The sequence below is a fragment of the Manacus candei genome, unplaced genomic scaffold (genome assembly GCF_025592945.1).
Source record: "Manacus candei isolate 608988 ecotype Guabito, Panama unplaced genomic scaffold, ASM2559294v1 h1tg000007l, whole genome shotgun sequence".
NCBI classification, from domain to species: Eukaryota; Metazoa; Chordata; class Aves; order Passeriformes; family Pipridae; genus Manacus; species Manacus candei.
In genome coordinates this window covers 3,320,610-3,342,065 of record NW_026138055.1, presented here as the reverse complement: position 1 = coordinate 3,342,065, position 21,456 = coordinate 3,320,610, and the positions used below count along the sequence as shown (strand labels likewise).

General features: G+C 38.8%; 1 protein-coding gene across 2 annotated transcripts; it reads right to left on the bottom strand.

Annotated features, from left to right (window-relative positions):
- Positions 1-67: 67 nt before the first annotated feature.
- Positions 68-19,919, bottom strand: GCFC2 (GC-rich sequence DNA-binding factor 2). 2 transcript variants are annotated; one of them, XM_051810208.1, is made up of 18 exons: positions 19,531-19,919; positions 18,389-18,496; positions 16,813-16,977; positions 15,942-16,160; positions 14,877-14,956; positions 13,868-13,983; positions 11,955-12,141; positions 10,861-10,984; positions 9,533-9,611; positions 8,206-8,318; positions 7,253-7,452; positions 6,677-6,830; positions 6,281-6,402; positions 5,022-5,098; positions 4,074-4,140; positions 1,976-2,122; positions 1,509-1,633; positions 68-1,144 (listed from the first exon to the last, which is right to left on the bottom strand). In XM_051810208.1, exons 1-18 carry the CDS (start codon positions 19,862-19,864, stop codon positions 1,030-1,032), a joined length of 2,532 nt encoding a protein of 843 aa, XP_051666168.1. In that variant the 5' UTR covers positions 19,865-19,919; the 3' UTR covers positions 68-1,029. The 2 variants fall into 2 exon arrangements, with proteins under 2 accessions (XP_051666168.1, XP_051666177.1); XM_051810217.1 differs by having other exon boundaries at positions 6,677-6,827.
- Between the last annotated feature and the right edge of the window lie 1,537 nt (positions 19,920-21,456).

The window sequence follows — 21,456 nt, the reverse complement described above, 5'->3', positions numbered from 1 at the left end:
TTCTTTCATACTTAACCTTTTTGTCACATGTGAAGGAATTGAACTGTAGGAGTCATTAGCACAGAAAAATATTTTATTTTCAAAATAAAACAACATTATTTAAAAAGTAATCTTTTGTCTATTAACACTGATCAAAGCTATTTACAATTAAAATATTTGACAAAAATATATTTTTAACTTAAAAAATATAAAAGAAATCATAAGGGATTAAGTCTGCAAGAATTAAATTCTAGTCCCAGATGATTTTGGAGAAATACAGCCACAAGTAAACACAGAGTCTTTGATACACTACAGTTTCCACAGTGAAGCATCCCTGTTATTCTGTAAAAATACTTATTGTAAATATACAAAGTTCTAAAACATTAGAAATCTAACAAGGATATGAAGAAGTAAGGTTCAGTAGATCTTACTGGGAAGCAAAAAGGAAAAGTTTCCTAGAATTCCAGTTCTTAGAAAGTAACTGAAGTTGGTTTGTACTTATCATTATGGTATCTGTAGTAAAAGCTTGACTCCTTACACTGCCCCCCTTGTTTCTCTGTCAGATCCAAACTCCAGCAGTATTATGAATTCTTTTTCACTAGGAATGGCTTAACAACAACCCTCCCAAAAATCACTGTGGACCACAAGTTAGAAGAGCTCAATGACTGCTGAGTCAGAATGACATTTAGCAATTAATACTGAAAATAGCTTGTCAAATTGTCTACAGGCTAGCAGTGACAAACTTCAGAGGCACTTTCTGTTTCCAGGAATCGTTCCAAGACAGATACAGCAGTAAAGCACTGTCATACATTTTAGAATGCCTGAACCATCACTTAACTTTGACAGCTGTAACTTCTAAAGACTCTTTAACCTAAGAGTAAATGGCAGTAGAAGATATTTGGGGAAAACACCTCACATATTTAACATTAGGACAGTGATTAACATTACATCTTTGGGTAGGCAGGATCCACTAATTAAATGTCATATTAGAACTGGTCCAGTGTGAATAGCAGGCTTGTTTCAGTAATGTAAGTACTGCTTCAAACATTTCTATTTCCCAATCATTGACTTAAGGTGCTCAAGTTTATGCTCATCAATGAAGTCTTCAACAATATGCAGAGCTCCCACTCTCACCAACAGGAGAAGAACTTCTTTTGTTTCATCACTATTTAAGAATAAAAAAAAAAAAGGAAAAAAAATTATAGCAGCATTTTTATGTACCTGTCTTAAGTACCCTTTATGTTTTTTAACTTTAAAAATACTCAGGTATCTCTCCTTGGCCACTTGTCACCAGCTGACCTTGGCTTCTCTGGTCACCAACAGTACCCAACATCTACCATCTCAAACTATCACATTAAATGAGAACTGCAGAAGCACTCCTTCACATCACAGTCCCTATCTTTTGTTTCATGTATGTATGTGACAAGAGCATCCTTGACAGTGCAAAATATGTAAGGCTTAAGGAATTAAAAAAGTACTTAAAGTATTGGAGGAAGCACTTTAATCCCAAGGAAAGCCTTATCTAATACCTGTGGTTATTCTTGTGTAGAGTACGGGCACATTGCAGCAAGTGCTGGCAGAAGTTCACTAATTCGGGGAGAGTTGATCCACTTTTAAGATCTTGGAACCATCTTTCTGGGAGGCAAGCAACCACCTGCTCACACAAAAAAATATTTGGAAAAAGTTTAAAAACTATTTCAATATAATCAAGTCTTCTGACAGGAACTTTCAGGCAGGTTCAGTCATTATTAGTGTGGTTTTTCTTTCAAACCAAGATTATCCTTCCAAGTAGTTATTCTTAACTTAGAGACCAGCATTTGCTCTAAAATGTTTTTATGCACCAAGGTCATTAAAAAAAATTAAAAACACATTTTAAATGTGGTTTAATTTTTTTTTTATTTAAATATTCCATCTTCATGAAGAGTTTTGACCCCTCCTCATGAAAAAAAAAAGATTGTAGCATACACCCTCTTCCAATGTACATGTTACCTTTTACCTTTTTACATTTTTCTATATTATCTGGCCCAAGAGGTGTGTTTAGGATGTTCAGGAGAAGGTAACGATTCAGTAGCTTGCTCAATCCCAAATCACGTATCTTATCTTCTTGGACAATCCCATCCCAAAGAACAACATTGGAAAGCAGCTGTAGGAACAAAGAAACAAAGAATCTGTGTATCTGGGAGCTGTAAGTGTGCTAAAACACAGTGTTACAAGTTTCATGCAAGAGAAAGATAAAACAGTAATATTATGTCCATTACCCCAGGATTCACTCTCCAAACTTACTGTGACTTAGCCACTAATAAACTGCATATCATAAATAACCTAATTAATGTTATATGTGCATATATATATATATATATACACACACACACACCCCCAAATACACGTATATATGACCTTGCAAGGCTGGGAAGAGCATTTTACCCTTCTAATAGGTTAACAATTCGCTAAGTACAGAAGATTACTAAGTAAACTGTCAGAGAATCCAAGGCAAAACTGTAAAAAATTACTACATCTGCTCAGTCCCTCATAACATGATGAGGTTGGTGGCCATAGTTCACTGCAGCACAAAGATTTTTGTGTCAGTATTATTAGGCACCGAGGGTTTTTCTTGTTGCCCCTATCACTATAAATACTTACAATTGTTGTCATTTTTGTGTCTAGTGTAAGGCTGTGTCTGTGAGGTATTTGCTCACAGACATAGGAAGGTAAGTTACTTGAAAATTAACCTGTTCTGAGCCAAGGAGGACAAGCAACTTGAATAGCAGGGAAACTGGAATACCATCTTGGATTTTAATGGGTTTTTATGCATCTAAATCTCATCTTTAGAAAGAAGCCTGCTCCCAGAGGAAACACAACTTAAGTAGAAACCGAATCACAGGCATTCAGGAATTCTCAACTCAGTACCCCAAAAGTAAAACTGTACTGATACTGCTTATATGAACACCACAGTGACTGTATTCTACAATAATGGTTACCATAAATAACACCATTTCATAAGGCAAACAGCCATTCCCTGTGATTGAGTTGGTCATGTACTAGACCAATCATTTCTCCTCATCAGCAGGCCATGAGGGTCCTGTGCACCAAGGAGACAAACCAAACAGATTTCTTCTTTCCCTCCACGTCACCCTCAAAATTCCTGGGTGACAGGGTGACTACCCCATCCTTACCAGCCTAGAAGGTCCCGGGCACCTGTCCAACCCAGGGGTAGTGACAACCCTGTCACAGAAGCAGAACAGCACACAGAGCACTGTCTAGAAAATCAAGCCATGAGAAGTGCTAAGGGGACCTTGAACCAGAACTGTTGCTGTACAGAGACACCCATGAGCAATCACAGTGGCCAGGGACATCTCCACCATCCTCTGCTTCCTCCGAGGATTGAGTGACTCATAGTCCTTCACATTTCTAGTCTAAAATCTGACTTATATTACTGATTATGCAATCCAAATATTAAGATTTGACCCAGTCTACAGAGAATTCACGTATTTAGGAGCCATAAACTAAGCTATGCTATAAGTTTTGTGCCCTGTTACTTATAAAATTATGCTATGCCGATTTGGATTATAACAATACTGTGCCATTCTGGTCATAAAACACTATGCTGATCCTAAAATTCTGTTCAAAATACTAAAGCTTTAATTGTAAGTACCATCATCTTAGTGCCATCAGCTTAGTGCCATTATCATTTTGCACAGGATCTCCAAAAGAACCTGTCTGTTCCCACAGTGTTGGGTGACAGTGACTAATATGATGTAAGGCCAACAAGCCTGTGGACCCATTACATGGAAAAAAAAAATGAACCAGCAGGAGCAGATGGTGAGATCAGTTTCTTACCAGAAGATGTACCAGTTGGCTAAACAGAAAATGAAATGCTCATTTATAGTTCATTCTTAAACCATCTTGCTCAGTGAAGGATGGGTTCTCTGTGCAGGTTGCACAGAATCGTTATTCATCCTAATAAAAATGTATTCAGATCCCAGGAATTAGACTTGCTTGAAGAAATATTTCCTGACTGAATTTTTTTTTTTACACTAAAATTAATTTCAAAGAAAAAATAAAAACACAATAAAAAAAACCTTTCTTTTCTCTACCTTAACAGCTGACCAAAACCGTCTTTCTTGAAATTTAGAACATGGTGACGACTTGTCTTCCACAGTGCTGGTCATGAGAAGAAGGAAAAAAAAAAAAGTTAAAATAAGGATTATTTTTTTAGTTTAAAAGAAGATAAACAGGCAACTGATCTCTCAGATACTGATGAATGTTAATTCTGTAATTCTTTTGGCCACAACCAGAATAAAGGCCTAGGGAAACAGCTGTCAATTTGAGCCCATTATAGTACAACTACTGTGAAATAATTTCCAATAAAATTACCAGCTGGTAACACCCATGTCTACATTTCTTGGACTCGTATCAGAACAACAATGCTTAGAACCAAACATTTTCTACATCTCAGATTTAGCAAAGCTTTTCTCCTAGCTGTACCTTAACCCCACATGTCCCAGACTCCTACTTATTCACCTCTTTGAAATACTGTCCAGTAATCACAGAATGGTTTGGGTAGGAAGGGACCTTAAAGACCATTTAGTTCCTGCAACAACCTAGAAAAGGTTGCTTAGAGCTCCAACCAGCCTGGCCCTGAACACTTACAGTGGCCACAATGAGCATCAACAACAAACCCCCTATTTTAGGAATGACAGGAGGAATCCAGGGACATATCTATGGGATACCAGACTATCTAAACTAACACAAGACCCTCTGATGTAAGTCACTACACTAAAACCAGGCTCTGGACCTCATACTGAGCTGCTTTTGGTTACCAGTGCAAAAAAGCATTAAGTCAGTAGAGTTGCCCTTATTAGAAAGAGTTCATAAACAGGAATAAGGCTTCATAACCTTTCCTATAATAAAACCAAAGAAGACACATTTGTTCCTTTTTCTGCTAATGGATGTTTACAATATATTAGCTACATCAGTGGGGGAGAAAGGTCAAGGAATTAAAAAAAAAATATAAGTTATGAAGAGTCACAGGGTCATCTTACCTTTTAGGATAGAGAGGAATAAAGACATCTTCCTCTACAGATTTCTTCATTCTTAGGACAACGGTGTTCATCAAATCCTATTAAAAAAGAATTATTAATATGTCCTCAAAAGAAAGACTTCATATTCCATTTGTAACAATGGCAATGGTTATTTTGTTCATGTAGAAGTGTAATACGTTAACTAGAGATATTATAGTTGCCACTTGTATATAATATATATGAGACCATGAGTATATTAAAATAGTAGAAAAATCACTGTTGCAATTCTCTACAGAGTTAATCTAGAGGACTCTTTAAAATGAAGTTATTTTTTAAGTGAGGCCTTTTATTGCACAAGGCAGCAGGAAAACTGTATAGATTAACAACAAATTAAGCTATACACATAGTATCCCCATGAAAAACTGTGAAATTCTACATAAAAAAATCACCATAGCTAGGATACATGTGTTTCTAGGCAACATGCTTTTAGGTGCCATGGATTGCCACCTACCACTTGTTTATGTCTATTTATTTAAAGTTCTGGTTTACTTTACTTTCTGTACAAACAGTATCTTGGCTAAGGTCAATTGTACCACTTGACTTCAAGTCATGGTTTCAAAACTGCAACCTTTGGAAGGCATAAATGTTTTCTTTAAAATACTTCTTTTCAGGGACCAAACAGCTATCTTATTTCACCAGTTTTATACTAAATGAACCTTCAAATTTACATCAGAACAAAACTCAAGTCAGGCTGAAGAAGGGCTTGCTGGAGTGACTACGTGTATAAAAGTAATTATTAAAAGATTGCAAAGATTACGAAGAAGTTTTTCTCCTCACTAACTAATTAACATTTGGGGATTTTCAAATTTCGAAATTCTAGGTCTACTTTACAAATAAAAGCTTAAATAATGAACCACTAGAGCATTATTAGCATTCAAAGCTCAAATTTGGAAAGATAAGTGAATGCGAATCTAAATTCTAACCATGGTTATTGTGGTGAAATAAGATTAGATCTACAAACAGATTCTGAATAGGTACAGGCAGAATTTTTCTAGTAACAGGAACTAATTAGTGCCTCAAGAGTGTCCCATCATCTTCAACAAGGAGAGGATCAGAGACCTGGAAGTCTAACTATTAAATCATCTTAATATAAAGTGACAAAACAAACAAGTAATCAGAACCAAACAGCTTCAGAAGAATGTCCTCAGTGCCCACAGGAGCACACACAACAGCACACCATGGGCAAAGTTCCCCTTTCCCAGTACCACAGGAGCTTTTACCTCTCTTGCTCGACTAGACTCATTTTTGGAAAGGACTTGTTTTCCAAAGATGTTATTGCAAAGCTGCACAAGGTTCTTTGTCTGTGAAGTAGATAAAGGATCCCACACACTCTTCACAAATGCTGAAAAGAAATAGGAATTTATTTCATTCACAATATACAAGTACTTATCCACCCTAGTTTAAAGACATTACCATGTAACAGAAGTAAACATATATAAAAAGCTCAGCCTCTCACAAAAATCTTAAAGAGGATACTCTAGCCTTACTCTGTGGAACTACATCATCACTACACCTTGGAGCACTATTATATAACTAACATTATTTGATAGCTACACTCTTATTGAAGGTTTGATTGCATAGCTGCAGTGAACATCTTCAACACAATCTTATTATACCTGTAATTTTGGGAAGAATAGTTTTTTCAATCACTTTAGGCAAAACTTCTTGATCATGATCATCATCCCTTTTTGATTCAGACACGTTTTCTGCATCACTGAATTCTTCTATAGCTCTGAACCAGGGCATCTCTTCCAATTCTGTAAGATTCTGCTAAAAGATCACTCCTGTTAGTTATTCAGCTGGTCAGGATTAAGAGAAAAGCTCCATCCAATGATACCCAAGATTCCCACTTAATTTCAGAGCCACCCTCAACACTGAATGGGTCAAAACAGCAAACCAGGAAAACTAGATTTAAATCTAGAATTAAAACAATTTAAAAGGGTGGGATTGTTGAAGTGTCTTCAAAGAACTTGGGAGAAGAATTCTTTTTACAGGGGATGTTGCAAAAGGAGCTGAAGGAAAGGGGAAAGTTTAGAAAACTCCAACCACATGCTTCAATTTTTGAGACAATACAGTAGTTTTGTATTAATTTCTAATGCACTGTGCTGTGTATAGAAAAAAAATAATTTTTTCATATTAATACATAATACATACACACAATCTTTTAAAAAGGAGTCAGCTGATGCACCTACCTCAAGAGGATTCCAACTTATTAACTGAACTCTGATCAAAGGATTTAACAGCTTAGGCAGGCAGAAACTGATATAAGCATCACAGTAAGAGTCAGGAAACTTCTCTTTCCATTCCTGGAATTTCAACAGGATTTTTCTGATGTCACAAAAATCTGCATGTACATCTTCAAAGACTTTCCTACTATCCTCTAAAACGTTATCTATGGATAATATTCATTGGGAATAAAAAGAAACAATCACAGAACTTATTGAGGCATAAGCTAAAGAGTTTATGCATCTATAGGACATAATAAACATCTGTATGATAATTGTACTTATTATTTATCTTTGACACACCTGACACTGAAATGGGTTTTAAAACTGGCTCCCTGAAAAACCCAGTCTTAGAAAACAATAGTGTCAGAAGACGAAAGAAAGGCAAGTTTCTTCATTATCTATTTCACAGATTTATATGACAACTATGTTTCAAACTTTATTCCACAGTGATAAAATTTCAGACATGAAAACTCTTCTGCTGTTATGTGAACAAAAGGTATTATGCCTTTCTCATCTCTTCTTCATCCATTCATTCCAGAAAACTAAAATACCAATCTTTTAATTCATTCTCTACCTTTGGAAACAAATTGATCATACAAAACATGTTGCAGCACTGCATTGAGTACTGTCAGATCAGCTCCAGCATAATCTGACAGAGCTTACTTCTAGTTCAAGAGCCAAGTGCAATGCTGCCACCACAGAACTCACACCAAAAGAAATCTACAACCATCCATCCACTCTTCCCAAGTCATTAGTCAGAACTGCCTGAATGCATTTCTCTTCTACAGTATGTAACTAAGAACACGGAATTCAAATGAAGTATTTCTTCACCTTCACTTAAAAAAAAGAAAAAAAATCATTAAAAAATATCAGAAAGGTATTTTTTTGTAGGACATCACATTAATACTGTCACCAACCTTTGCTCTTCTGGAACTCGCCCAGCTCTGTGGGAGTCAGCTCATCATCACTTGACATGCCCTCATGGTGATCAGCTTCTCCCGACTGCTCCCTCGCCTGCCGTCTGCAAGTCCTGTATTTTGGAATGAACTCAGTGAGTTATCCTCTCCCATGCAGGCAGGAGGAAGCTGAATGAAAAATAATCCAACTTCAAAAGATGTACTTAAAGTAAGTTGTGAGAGCAACAGCCTAAGAAAATGCAATGAGAGAGCAACAGTAATTGTGTAACCATAAGGACACAAACTGTGGAAGAAGGAGGGGGTTTGGGAACTGACATAAAAAAGGTTAGAGCAACACCTCAGACCTCCCCATGAGCCATGTAATAACCTTCATTTCACCTCCTTCCCACTGATGAGGCTAACAACTCATCTCACCTGGAACACTGAGCATCTGGCATGGAACTGGACACTGACAGTTTCAGTGTGTAGTCAACAACTGAGCTCTTAGACTTTGTCACCTGAGTTCTGGACCACTTGTCCAACAGTCTACATAAAAACTGTGATAGCACCCATGTGCCAGTTGGGCTCAAAAACTATTGCAATGGCACCAAGAATAACAGGTTGTAAAATCAGTAACTTGCATTCCTGCCACAGGAAAATGATATATGATAAGAAATTGATATCGCCTAAATACTTTTAAACTGTTAATGCCAATTGATGTAAGCAAAAGTTAACTGCTTCAAGCAGAAGTTCTTATTATACCATTTTTCATCCATTAAAATTCCAAGTCACTTGCTGCTTCAAAGTATAGTTACAAGTTGAGGCACCACTTCAACTGCAGAACTTTCAAAGCTCCCAATAATGTAAAAAAAAATTGGCATCAATCTCTGAACACTACAACATACCAAATGTATTATCTGTCACCTACATTGATAGCAGAGCTGGGGCTAGATATCAATTTGCTTCACTCACCACCACTTCCTCAATAGAAACAATTTGCCCAATTTTCTTATTTATACATAACACAAAAATATATTTCTGCATAAGTTCATAATATTATTAATTAAAATAGGTAAGAAAAGGTTCCCCTCATATACTTTCACCTCACTTAAGACTTGTTAATCCAAAATATCCAGCTCTGTTAGCATTCAGATTCAAATCAACGTGAAGAGAATGACATTAACTGATAGACACTTTCCAAGTACATCGTTTTGGAAAGCAAATACGTATTTTTAGTGTTATCTCCTTTAGTAATCCTACAGGTTTACATTCTCCATGACTGCAGGAATGATAGGAAGTTAATGCACAGCACATTTGTCAGTTAAGTGCACCTCCATGCAATAGCTACCTTCGATGCTCACACATTTCCAGAAGCTGTGTCTTCTCACCAACTTCCAATCCACCTTCCACTGGTTTGTTATTCCCACCTACCAAAGACAGAAACAGTCAAAAATGAAGTGACAAGATTCCTTTTTTTTTTTCCAAACAGGAAACAAATAATCTCCTACTATTATTTTTTTATTTAGAAAACAGCCAATGAAAAAAATCAAACTTCCTAATTGAAACCCCAAAGTAACTCAGAGTAAATTCCTTTATAGCACTGTTAGCTGGTTGATATGTGTACAACATGCCAAAAAAAGTGTACTACTACTGAACTGTAAGAAAAAACAGTCTTTCCACTGTATTAAATACAACTAGGTATCTAAAACACAATTATAAGTGTTGCTAAACATGCAAGCACATCCTCATTTGTAATGAGCTGGAAGTAAAACCACTTTAATGGCAACTATTGTTATGGCATTACTCTTTTCTTCTTAACACCTGCTGTCAGTTTGCTGCACCATTTTACAAAATCATCCAGGCTGCTACTTTCTCTCATCAGCAGTTTATCCCATGAAGACTGAACCCATATGATTAGTAGTTACCAGGAACCAGTGCATCTGGCCTCCATCTGTTCCCAGCAGCTCCAAGCATATTGCTCTCAGCTTTGCCTAAACAGTTTTAAAGGGCTTGGGTTTGGAGGTCTGGTTTGTTTGGGTTTTTAAAATAGCAGCAGCTAGAGATTCACACGGCATACAAACAATACATTGGTGTGGAAGGAAAATATGAGATAAGAAAACTGTAGTAGCTTTTCCTATAGTGACTGCAACAGTTTTCTTTTAGATAAAACCCATACACGAAGTGGCTTCTTTCTTCACGTTCTGCCACATGTTTAAGTGTCACCTCCTGGTTCAGAATCTCCATTCTGAGTAGACACACAGCCTGATGTAAAATTGTCAACATCACTGGTAAAAGTGATGTTGACAATTAAACACCCTGCTTTTCCAGATATTCACAGAATTCCACAATAAATAAGCTTTCTCCAACTTAACACCTACTGGAAAACTGACTCCCGTTTTTTAAATACCAATGGGAAATTGCTGAGTCAAATAGCTAAAAATTGACAAGGTACTTGGTCATGTTACATTCAAAGCAATTAAACCAGAGAAAAACAGTATCTTGGGCATTACTGAGGCAAGAATTTTAAATGAGGTGTAGTATAACACACCTACTGACAATAGAAAGGGGAAAGGAGGTCAAAGACAAAAATTAAAAACTTGACCCAAAAAGTAACTGTGTATTTCTGCTCAAAGAGTGGATGTTTCAGTAAGAAGTAACTTCTAACTTCATACTAACTTGTCACATGCTTAATATAAGCAGATTCATTTTTCAGTTCATCTTGCCTTCTCTTCGATACTGTCACAGCTTGTTGCTGAAGCAGTACATGTGCAGCCAGTTCCAGTTCATTAATGTCCTTCAGCTGAAATACAGGAAACAGTAATCAGGTTTTCAATTGATTTAAATCCCACAAGAAAGAACAAAAACCAGTTTCCATGGGTTTTTAGTATAGCTGTGAAATTAGAACTGAAGTATTACACATTGGAAAGTAAGTTCCTGATCACTGGAGCCTTTCAGGTTTTTTTATAAGGTTGAAAACACAAACTAAATGCCAGTTGCTCATCAGGGACTACCTAAGACTTCATACAAGAAGGTTCACCAATACACTATTAGTGCCCCTTGTTTGCTTTCAGTTTGCTTTTGAGCTGCCAGCATTAAAGAAAACATTCATTAACCAACATTTCTTCTCTTTCTAGTTACTTAAAGAAATTCACAATTGCAATGCAATTAAGAGACGTAAATTACATTTGGTATCACAATCTATAGAGGATAACAGCAGTTTACTTCCAGTGATGCCAAACTTCAGGTCGCTCTTCCCCTTCTCCCAACCTTTATCCTTCTGAACACATGAAGTTTGCAGTTCAGGAAACACATACAGTTCTCACACAGCTCTGCTAACTCAATCCCAGCTTGAACATAACATGAAATTCTTACTACTTCTGCTATGTAATCCTGAGTAAAGACGTTTTGAGATTCCAAAAATGAACTTGTGTGTCACCTCTCATTTAACTTCAGTCCACTCTGCTTTCTAGAACTGCAGAAAACTCCCTCCAACAACATTTTGTTTTCATCCAACAGAATCTAAGTGAGACCATAGCTCAGGTCTGTATGCCTACATTAGCTGGATCATCACTTCAGGTGAGGACTGACTTGTTTTCTCCATATTTTGTATCTTTCTACATTGAAATTTCTAATTCAACTGTGATTTTTAACTGGGTGGTGTTCTTCATCATTTCCAAACAAAAATGTTTCATCTTTCATTGACAGAATGCACTTTTATCATCTTAGAAAAAAAGAAAAAAAGAAAAAAGAGGAGAGAAAAACATACATACTTTTTCATTCAAACAGTTTATCAAGTTTTCTACGTATGTTTTCATGGCCCTGTAGAATTTGTAATTCAGAGCTGCATCTGAAGGCTTCTCTAACTCCTGGACAGTCATCTTTGAGCTCTCCATGTCCTCCATGTATTTTTCATATTCCCTCTGGTGGGCACGGTGCACATCCTGTAAGGATGTTATCCTAAAAGAGAAACCCAGACAACTAGAACTATTGCCAACTTAACAGCTGATGCATTCCAAACCTGATTTCCCATCATAATCACATACAAAATCTCTGCCTGTGCTAATAATAGTACTTGCATTTGATCTAAGCAGCTTTGAAAGATCTACCCATGCCAACATTTGCAGAAGTATGGGGTATGGACAAGCATAATGCTTTGGAGACTCAAATGTCATTTATGTGTAGTGCTGGTTTTGAAAGCACCACTAACAATTTACCTAGATTCCTCAGTACACCACACTTCCCAAAACCTAAAAAAGCAAATCATAGGATATCACATTATCAAATGGATTGTACCCAATGTAATCTGGGGAAAACTACAGCTCACATCAGCATGTCCATAGTAGTGCAATGTAAGTTGCATGGACAGCAGTGCCTATAAACACTCACTACTAAATACAAACCAACTGACAGCCCTTAATAGTATGTGATAAAACCCAAAATCTGATGTCTGCATCTGTCACTATTAGACAGACAGCACATTTATACACATTAAAACTGCTTCCTTTCTTTTTCCCCCCTTCCCTCCTTACATATCGCAAGTGTTTGCTCAGCTTGAACAAGCTTGTAACAGAACCAAGAAACAGATCACAACTTATTTCACTTCCCTGAACTGAACACTTTTCAAAGAAAATAACTGAATTAAGCTATTTTTTATTACTGTGCTACAAGTTAAAAAAAAAAATCTATTTCAGCATTTATGATAAACACATCTATAAACTTGATATCAAACAGGTTCCCTCTCTCCTTATTGCTGCTTTCCAGACAGATTTCCTACTCTTGATAGCTGTATTCTCATTTTCCTTATTTGATTTTGTACGTAAATTCCTACTTCAATTAACTCAATTCCTTTCAGATGAATATGGCAAAAAAAGCATGCAATTCCACAAGTATTCAGCCCAATTTAGTTACAATTCTTTAAACAAATGTGTCACTGATTGTCTGTACAAAGCAAGGCATATACAGAGACAGATCAGTGCAAGTTCATAGCACATATTTACAATTCAGTTGTATAATGTTACTTGTCTAAACTTATCTGAGCAGCTGCTTCCCAGTGCTCTGAGGGATAACAGGAGATGGCTCACCTTAAGTTGCCTGACCTCAGCTGACCTTCCCACACACCCTCTTGGAGGTTCCCACCTCCATCCCAGGACACTTCAGCTGCCCACAGAGCAGCTGAACAGCTGAATAAAAGTCACAGCCTGGCAAACGAATAAAGAAAAAAAATCCAGGCAGGTTCTAAACAGGCTGTAGAGAACTTACTGCTGCTTTAGGAAATATTCATCTATTTTTGCAGCTAGTCTAAGAACAACCATAGGAGAGGTAGGAGTGCCAGCTCCACCTGCCCCAGATGAAGCTCTGCTTGCTGGGCAAACATAACATCAAACCAATGCTCCTGTAAAAAACTACCAGCAAGCACAAAAAGCTGCTGCCATTTAAATTGAAGTTACTCTTTCAAATGGAATCTACTCTCTAAAGTTCTAGTTGACAAAAACACTCTTGAATGCTCTCCGACAACAAAGAATTGCCAGGTAAAAAATTTGCACTACTCCATTAGATATAATAAAAGGTGTATTACTCATGAAAACAACCCAAAAGTCCCCCAACACACTGGAAAAAATAAGACTTCAAAGCTGTTGTCTCATTCTGTGACAAAACTCAGACAACTCATAAGTTAAGGAGTTACCTTTCAGTCAGTCGCTTCTTCACAATTTCCAAATTCACAGGTGGTAGAGAAACAGAGGTATCAAACTTGGGTTTAGCTGGTTGATATTTATGCACAGAAGCATCGTCATAAGTTTCCTACAAGAATTAAGTGTCAATTTTGAATACACCATTTATACTGTTTTTCTCTCTGCAGCTCTATAGATCAACAAAGACATATCATTTGGATACTAAACATATGATATAAAGATACATATTTCAATCACCAAAAAATCTAGCCAAAACACAAGTTGAAGCATGAAGTCTATGATTAACAAGGTCTACTGCTAAAAATTGTTGCAGTTTCCTGAACAGCAGAATTAAGTTTTCCAGAAACAAGTAGAGTATGAGGACCTGGATCAAAACATACTGGACTTGAACACCAGCCACAGAAAGATGTAATTTTCTCCCAGTCCTCTACTCCCCAAAATTTGCAAATCGGAAAAATTACTACAATTGTCAACTCTGACATAAAGAGCTGGCTATTCAGATATTCCTAGTCTCATCTAGAGTAGGTGATCCAAGCCAGAAACAAAACTTCCAACTCATCAGAATACAGTTTATTTCAGAATTCTGCTGAACTATGAAGAGAGCTCTCAGATTGCCACCCAACAGAAATTAAGCACAACAAAATAATAATTTTTGCTTTGCAGCTTTATAACACTTGTACTGTTTGCATACTCTCAAGATCCCTTGCACAGCAGGAAAAAAGTCAAGAGTTCAAAATTTTCTTTTCTGCTTCTCAGAATCTCTTGTCACACACGGGTACCTGCCTTTGGGGCTGACACCACTACCCTGCTTCTCAACAGCCAGACAGATATTCCTTATCATCTTCCCATATTTCTAACCATCCTTTCCCTGAAGAATCAGGGTATAACTTCCTAAAATCCTCTCTAATGAGAGGCAGGAAGGAGATAGGACAGTACTCCAGACAAGTTCTCCTGTGCATGAGCAAAGAAGCAACTTCTAGTTGTTAGGAAAGCGTGTGTCACCTGAGAGAGTTTAACAGCTTTCTTTATTTGCTGTTCTTCCCACTTAGCTTCATCTTCACTTGATCCATCACCCACAGACTCTGCAAGTTAAAACAATCATTATTAGACGGAATTGCATCCTTTATTTTTTCCCCCCTCATGCTCTCCTCCCTCTAAAGCAACAGTGGGTCTCCCAACCACTACTAGGAAGTGGTACACATAAAAACCAGCAGGTGAAAAATGTGCAGCCAGAGGACTTCCAAACCAAAAGGCAAGGAATGCTTGGAAATGGCTACTGGGATTTGCAGAATTCATACTAATATTAATTTCCCCAACGTACTGTTTCTCAGTCAGCTACTGCAGTAGGAGGAGCACAAACATCTTGGTTTTATGCCTCAAAGCAAAGCTGTGTATAACATGTAAATAAGAGTATAAGTACAGCCTGTAACCCACTGAGTGACATTACACCCAACAAACCCTCAAGTGTTCCAAAACACTCTACTAAAGAAACAAAAATATCTCATTAGCATTAACTAGAATTGCAGAACTGGCTCGTAGTTATGCATTCCTTATAACCCTTATTCAAATAATAAAGTAAACCTGTGCTTCATAAACAACACTATTAAGCTCCAAGAGGATAAAAGCAATGGAAAAGCCAGATATGCTTTGTGTGCAATAGGTGTGTTCAATTCTAAAGGGCTGGAATGCTGGTTTGCTTTTTTTTTTTTCTTTTTTTCAAGAGGAGTCATAATGTCAGTGCACAGAGAGGACTTGGAAGACCAGATCAGAAGCAGGAGGTAGGATTTACAATAACTTTATCCACATTAAATGTACCTCCTACAAGGCAATTTTTTGCAGTCAATAAAGCCAAAAAAAATTTTTAAATGGTTCTCTAAGTATCCTGCACAACTACAAGCAAGACCTAAACAGTTTATGTCCCATATAACCCACAAGTACCAGCTGTACAGCCTTTTTCCAAGAGTCCTGAGGAGCAAAGCCCTGCACTGCACTCACTGCTTACTGGACAAGTCTCACATTCTTCCAGACAGTAAAACAAAGCCACTGGGAGAAACGACACAAACTCACCCATTTGTTCAGTCATCCTCTGCCTAAGAGTTTTCATTTTAGGGGCAAAATCAGTATTCTTTGTTTCAGACTCATCCTCACTCTCAAAGTCACTGCTTCTTCTTCCTTGAGAGATGTGGTGACTGTTTGAAACATCCAATGGAAGATAATCAGCCTTGGTCCTGGCTAAGTGACGTTTCCTCCGAGCAGCCTCAACGTGAGCTGCACTGGGGATATCACCTGCACCAAGGAGAAAGAAAATCTAGGCAAAAGACTGAAAGCAACACTCTGTATCATTCCTAATGCCAATCATCACAACTGTTCAGCACCACTGTACAATTCTGAATAGGGGACACCAGATGTTTTTCTACTACACTTACCATGTCGAATATAAGAAGATGGAAAAGCATCCTTAAAAAATGGCTCTCAGTCCAAAAACAAACCTCAGACCTTTTTCTTTTAAATAAATCTCTGTTAGCCCATCCTGTTTTTTTGTCTCCCCAAAAGATCAGTGCAACTTAATTTAGTGAGCTTACAAAGGAACTCAAAGTTTAAAAATCAGCCCCAAAGTGAGGTTTTATTTTCATCTCATGAAGGGAATTGTGTATTGTTAAAGAGGAATTTTCTGCTGCCTTTCTTCTAAAGCCAATGGTCATAATTTCTGATCTACTCCCAAAATCAACAAAGAAATACAACAAATATTTGCCACTAAAAAAATGGAGGAACCATTGCTATTCTTCCAGAAGAAGGGTATCCCTGACTCAGCACAAAGAGATGCCTACATCTTACGTGATTTAAGCTGCGTGGGATTCATCTCACCTAACTTGTCATGTACTTCAAATAAAGAATGTTCTAAAATAACTTCCTTAAAAAAAAAAATCCAGAAACTAACCTGGTGATAAATCCTTCCTTCTCTGTGGAGAGTTGGAATCATTTTCAGAGTCTGAGCTATTGTAGTCCTCATTCAGTGAAGAATAAGTTTCATCCTCCTTCTCCTCATCCTCCTCTTCACAAGTGCCTTTGGCGTTGTCAGGTCCAGGCTCCAACTGGCAGATCTCTGTATTAGGGGGGAAAAAAGTAAGATAAATTATTTTAGTTTTATTGCTGGAATCTGATGTGCCATAGCTGGTTTCCAGTAATTATTTACAGCTTGCTGCAGCAAAGACTGGTCACTTGTCCATCCCCACCTGATCTCATCAAAACATGTCAAATTGTGACATTCCAAGACAGTCATTTACAAACCAGTTCTTGTTTCAAATCAAAGCATCTTTGATAGTCCTTCTGAGACACAGGGCGTATTTACATGCACAAAAGCAATGAGATCAGCTTCCAGATAACAACTGATTAATATTCTGATAGCTTACAGTGTATTTGGGTTCTTGACTTGAAAAACTGTATTTACAAAGCACTTTTTTAAAGCATTAACAATGAGGGAGCTCTTATTTAAACTATAAACATTTATGTGTATCTGTCTTGTCTATGGTTATTCTCAAACTCTTTAAAAATATTGCTTTCTTCTCATCTGCCACTACACCTTCAGTAAATCATCAGATTACTGAACAACAGAATGTGCCACCTTTTATCTTATATACTTTTATAAGAAGTTACTAAGAAAATTTACCATCTCATCTGAATCACAATCTCAAATGGAATTATTTCTCAATCTAATTTATTTTTATCTAACATTAGCAAATATAGTATATCTGTGAATTGACAGAGGTGTCAAAAGGGGAAGAGAACTTGTAGACACACTTGTTTGTAAAAAACACAAACTCAAAATTTCCCAGGAAAAACATCATAGAATGGTTTGGGTTGGAAGGGACCTTAAAGATCATGTAGTTCCAAACCCCCTGCCATGGGTAGGGACACCTTCCACTAGACCATGTTGCTTGGAGCTGCATCCAACCTGGCCTTGAATGACAGGGAGTCCACAACTTCTCTGGGCAACTGACTATAGTTCAGTGAAGCTAGGAATACAACCAGAATAATCAAGGCTATTGTGTATTTCATTAACATATTCAAATAGTGTAAGAGCACACAATTTAATAACACAAAGTTTAAGGTTTACATTAAATTTTATCAAACAAAATCCTACGAAGCTCACATTTTCTCTCAATGCCAATACTCAGATCAAACTGCAATTTGACAGCAATAAGCAGTGAACAGGTGGCACATAGTTTGAAAAATATGATGCTGAGGTAAAAATGTAGAAGAACTTTACAAACTGATGTACTATAGGGGTTCTGCATAATCAGATCTTCTCATGAACAGTCTCCAAGTTCTGATCTCTTTTACCAAGGTCATATTGAAAATAATTTCAACACAAAGAGATTAAAATTATAAACCTGTAAAGTAACAACCAAAAAAACCCTTAAAATCAGTATTTGTGCATTACTCTCCACTAACTGATTTTGCAATACACTGACATATAAGTATTTTATAACACACTTAACTAAAAAAGTACTTACTTTTGCTTTCTTCAACTTCTCTCTGTGCAGGCAGTAGGCTTTCCTTCTTTTGAATTCTAAAGGTTACTTCATTGAAAGACGGCTTTTTAACTTTGAAAAACTCTTCACCTATCCAGATAAAACAAAATGACTCTGAGTAACATTAACAAGAACAGCAACATCTGCACACACATATAGGTATCACATATAAAAGTGCATGTACATCTCTATGTGTGCATAAATTCTGAAGTTCTGGCTGGATTAAGTCTAATTCTTCCTATGGCTTTATCACTCATGATCCACCACCTCTTAATTAAAAACTGTGCAGCTCAGCCTCCTCAACATAGCAATGCTGCTGCACTGCTAAAACATTATTTCTTTGCAGCTTGTGTTCATCAAAGTGGCCACATCTTGCCATCAGCCACAAAGGCAACACCCTAAGAGTCGATTAAACATTTATGTTTCACTTATTTAAGCTTATTAACTAGTCACAGAATCACACACTACTTGTTCTCTCTGGTTTTCTCCAGCAGTAGGATTTCAAATGTTTTCCAGACAAAAGCACGTGGACATAAATAACCATCTGACTGCTTTTCACAGAACCACAGAACTGTTAGGGTTGGAAGGGACCCCTGGAGATCATTCAAGGCAGGGTCACTTAAAACAGGTGACACAGGAACGCATCCAGGTGGGGTTTGAATGTCTCCAGAGGGAGACTCCACGACCTCCCCAGGTAGCCTGTTCCAGCGCTCCGTCACCTCAGAGTAAAGAAGTTCTTCCTCATGTTGAGGTGGAACTTCTCGTGCTTTAGTTTATGGCCACTGCTCCTCGTCCTGCCACTGGGCACCACCGAAAAGAGTCTGGCACCATCCTCTTGGCACCTGCCTTTGAGATATTTGTATGGATTGATCAGATCCCGTTTCTGTCGTCTCTTCTCCAGACTAAACCGGCCCAGCTCAGACTTTTGTATGGGTTTGTTCTGCAAACCCTCAACAGCCCTACCCACGACCCGGCACTGCTGGGTTTGTCCGCAAAGAGGCACAAGGCGACCGCGCCCTCAGCCCGACGCTCGCTGAGGCAGCAGCCCCAGGCAGCCCTGCTATCCCCATCCCGGGGCTCCCGGGCCCTGCTCTCCAGGGACACACACACACACGATCCCTCACCTTCCCGCTCCTCCTCGCTGCCGAAGCTCAGCAGCTCCTTCCCTGCCCGGCCCGGCCCCGCCGCGGCCCCGGCTCGGCGCTGTCCCCGGCCCGCGGCCGCCGCTCCGCTCCGCGCCGGTTCCTCCGCGGGCAGCGGCCCCTCCGCCCCGGCACCCCCGCGGGAGTCCCGCTCGCCCTCCTCGGGCTCCGCTTCCTGCTCCGAAGGCGAGCTGGCGCCGGAGTCTGGAGATGGGGCGGCGACCGGTCCCGGCTGTGGCTCCGGCTCGCCCTCGCTGCTGCCGCTGGAGGCTGCGCGTCGCCGGCCGCGGAAGTTCCGCGGGGGGCGGCGGAACATCGCTCCCAGGGATCGTTCCCGGTGATCGCTCTCGGATCCCGCCGCTGATTCCAGCGTGGCTCCCAGAGCGCACGCGCGGCGACCCCCGCGCGCCGCGCCCGCCGGGAGTGGGCGGGAACAGGGAGGGGGACTGAGGGGACGGGGTGTGGTGTCTCGGCGGGGGAAAGTAAAGGGTGTTTTGTTGGTAATTCATTGGTCATTGGTGCGTGAAAACGTAATTTGTTTGACCAGCTGTGAGCCCGTCAGTGCAGGGGCTGCCGTGGTGGGTGCTTGGAGACATAGGGAACATAGTCTTAGGCTCCGCCGGGGAGGTTCAGGTTGGACATTAGGAAGAAATTCGTCACAGAAGGGGTGATAAGACATCGGAATGGACTACCCAGGGTGGAGTCACCGTCCCTGGAGGTGTTTAAGGAAAGGCTGGTCGTGGCCCTCAGCGCCATGCTCTGGTTGACAAGGTTGGGCTCGGTCTCGGAGATTTTTCCAACCTATTTGATTCTGTGGTTCCGTGCCTGCCCTGCTCCACAGCTTCCTGCTGGGCCACCAAAATCTTATCCGGTTCTGGTATTCTGAATATAATAATTTCTAAATTATATCCATTAATGATAACTGTAATTAATGACTACTCATAAGTATTTTTTTTTATATTTCTTATACGTTATGTAAATTAATAATAAGTTGATACATTGTTGCTAATGTCTAACCACACAAAGTAGCTATTTTAGAATTAACAACAACATAAATTAATAACAAATAAATATGCCTTGCAAGGCCAGGTTGGATGGAGCCCTGATCAGTCTGGTCTAGTAGAAGGTGTCCCTGCCCATGGTAGGGAGGTTGGAACTGGATGGTCTTTAAGGTCCCTTCCAACTCAAACCATTCTGTGATTCTATGATTATTATAAATTTAAAACTGATGCTATAGCTTTTTGTCAACAACTAATCACACATTTTTCTCCCTTTCCTCAGGCTGAGCTCACTGGAGGAGTAAGGCAGGTGCCAGAGCTGGTGCGAGGGGAGGGGAACATATGGCTGGGAACAGAAGGAAGGTGGGATTGTGACAAGTGATGACAAATTGGTTTGCCTGGGGAGGAGTTGCACTGTAGCTTGTACCAGCCTTTGATTTCTGCCGTGCTGACTTGAGCTGTGTGTGATTTGCTGTGTGGAAAGAAAGCACATCCCACTCCAAATGAAACCAGGCAGAGCAAGTCCTTCAAGTAAGCTTTTGTGTCCCGAGAGAAGTACCCAAAAATAGCAAATATTTGAAATGTTCTTGCTTAAATTGCTCCACCTTTCTGTCCTTCATCTGTAAGATGAAGATACTAATATTAACTTGCCTCAGGAATCTTGTGAAGATAAAGCTGCACTTGTGAAGCACCAGTTACAGGAAGAACAACATAAAAACCCAAGAGAAAATCAGCTAAAGTATACTTCTATTCAGCCCTGCTTCTGAATAGTTATTAAATAAAACCCAAGGCTTCTAGATGAATAATGAGGATTATAGAAACTTTTAAAAAACAATTCAGGAAGCACAATTCACCTTGCAAGCATTATTCATTTTTCTGCACTGAAAAAGGCTGGGGTCTGTTGGGAAAA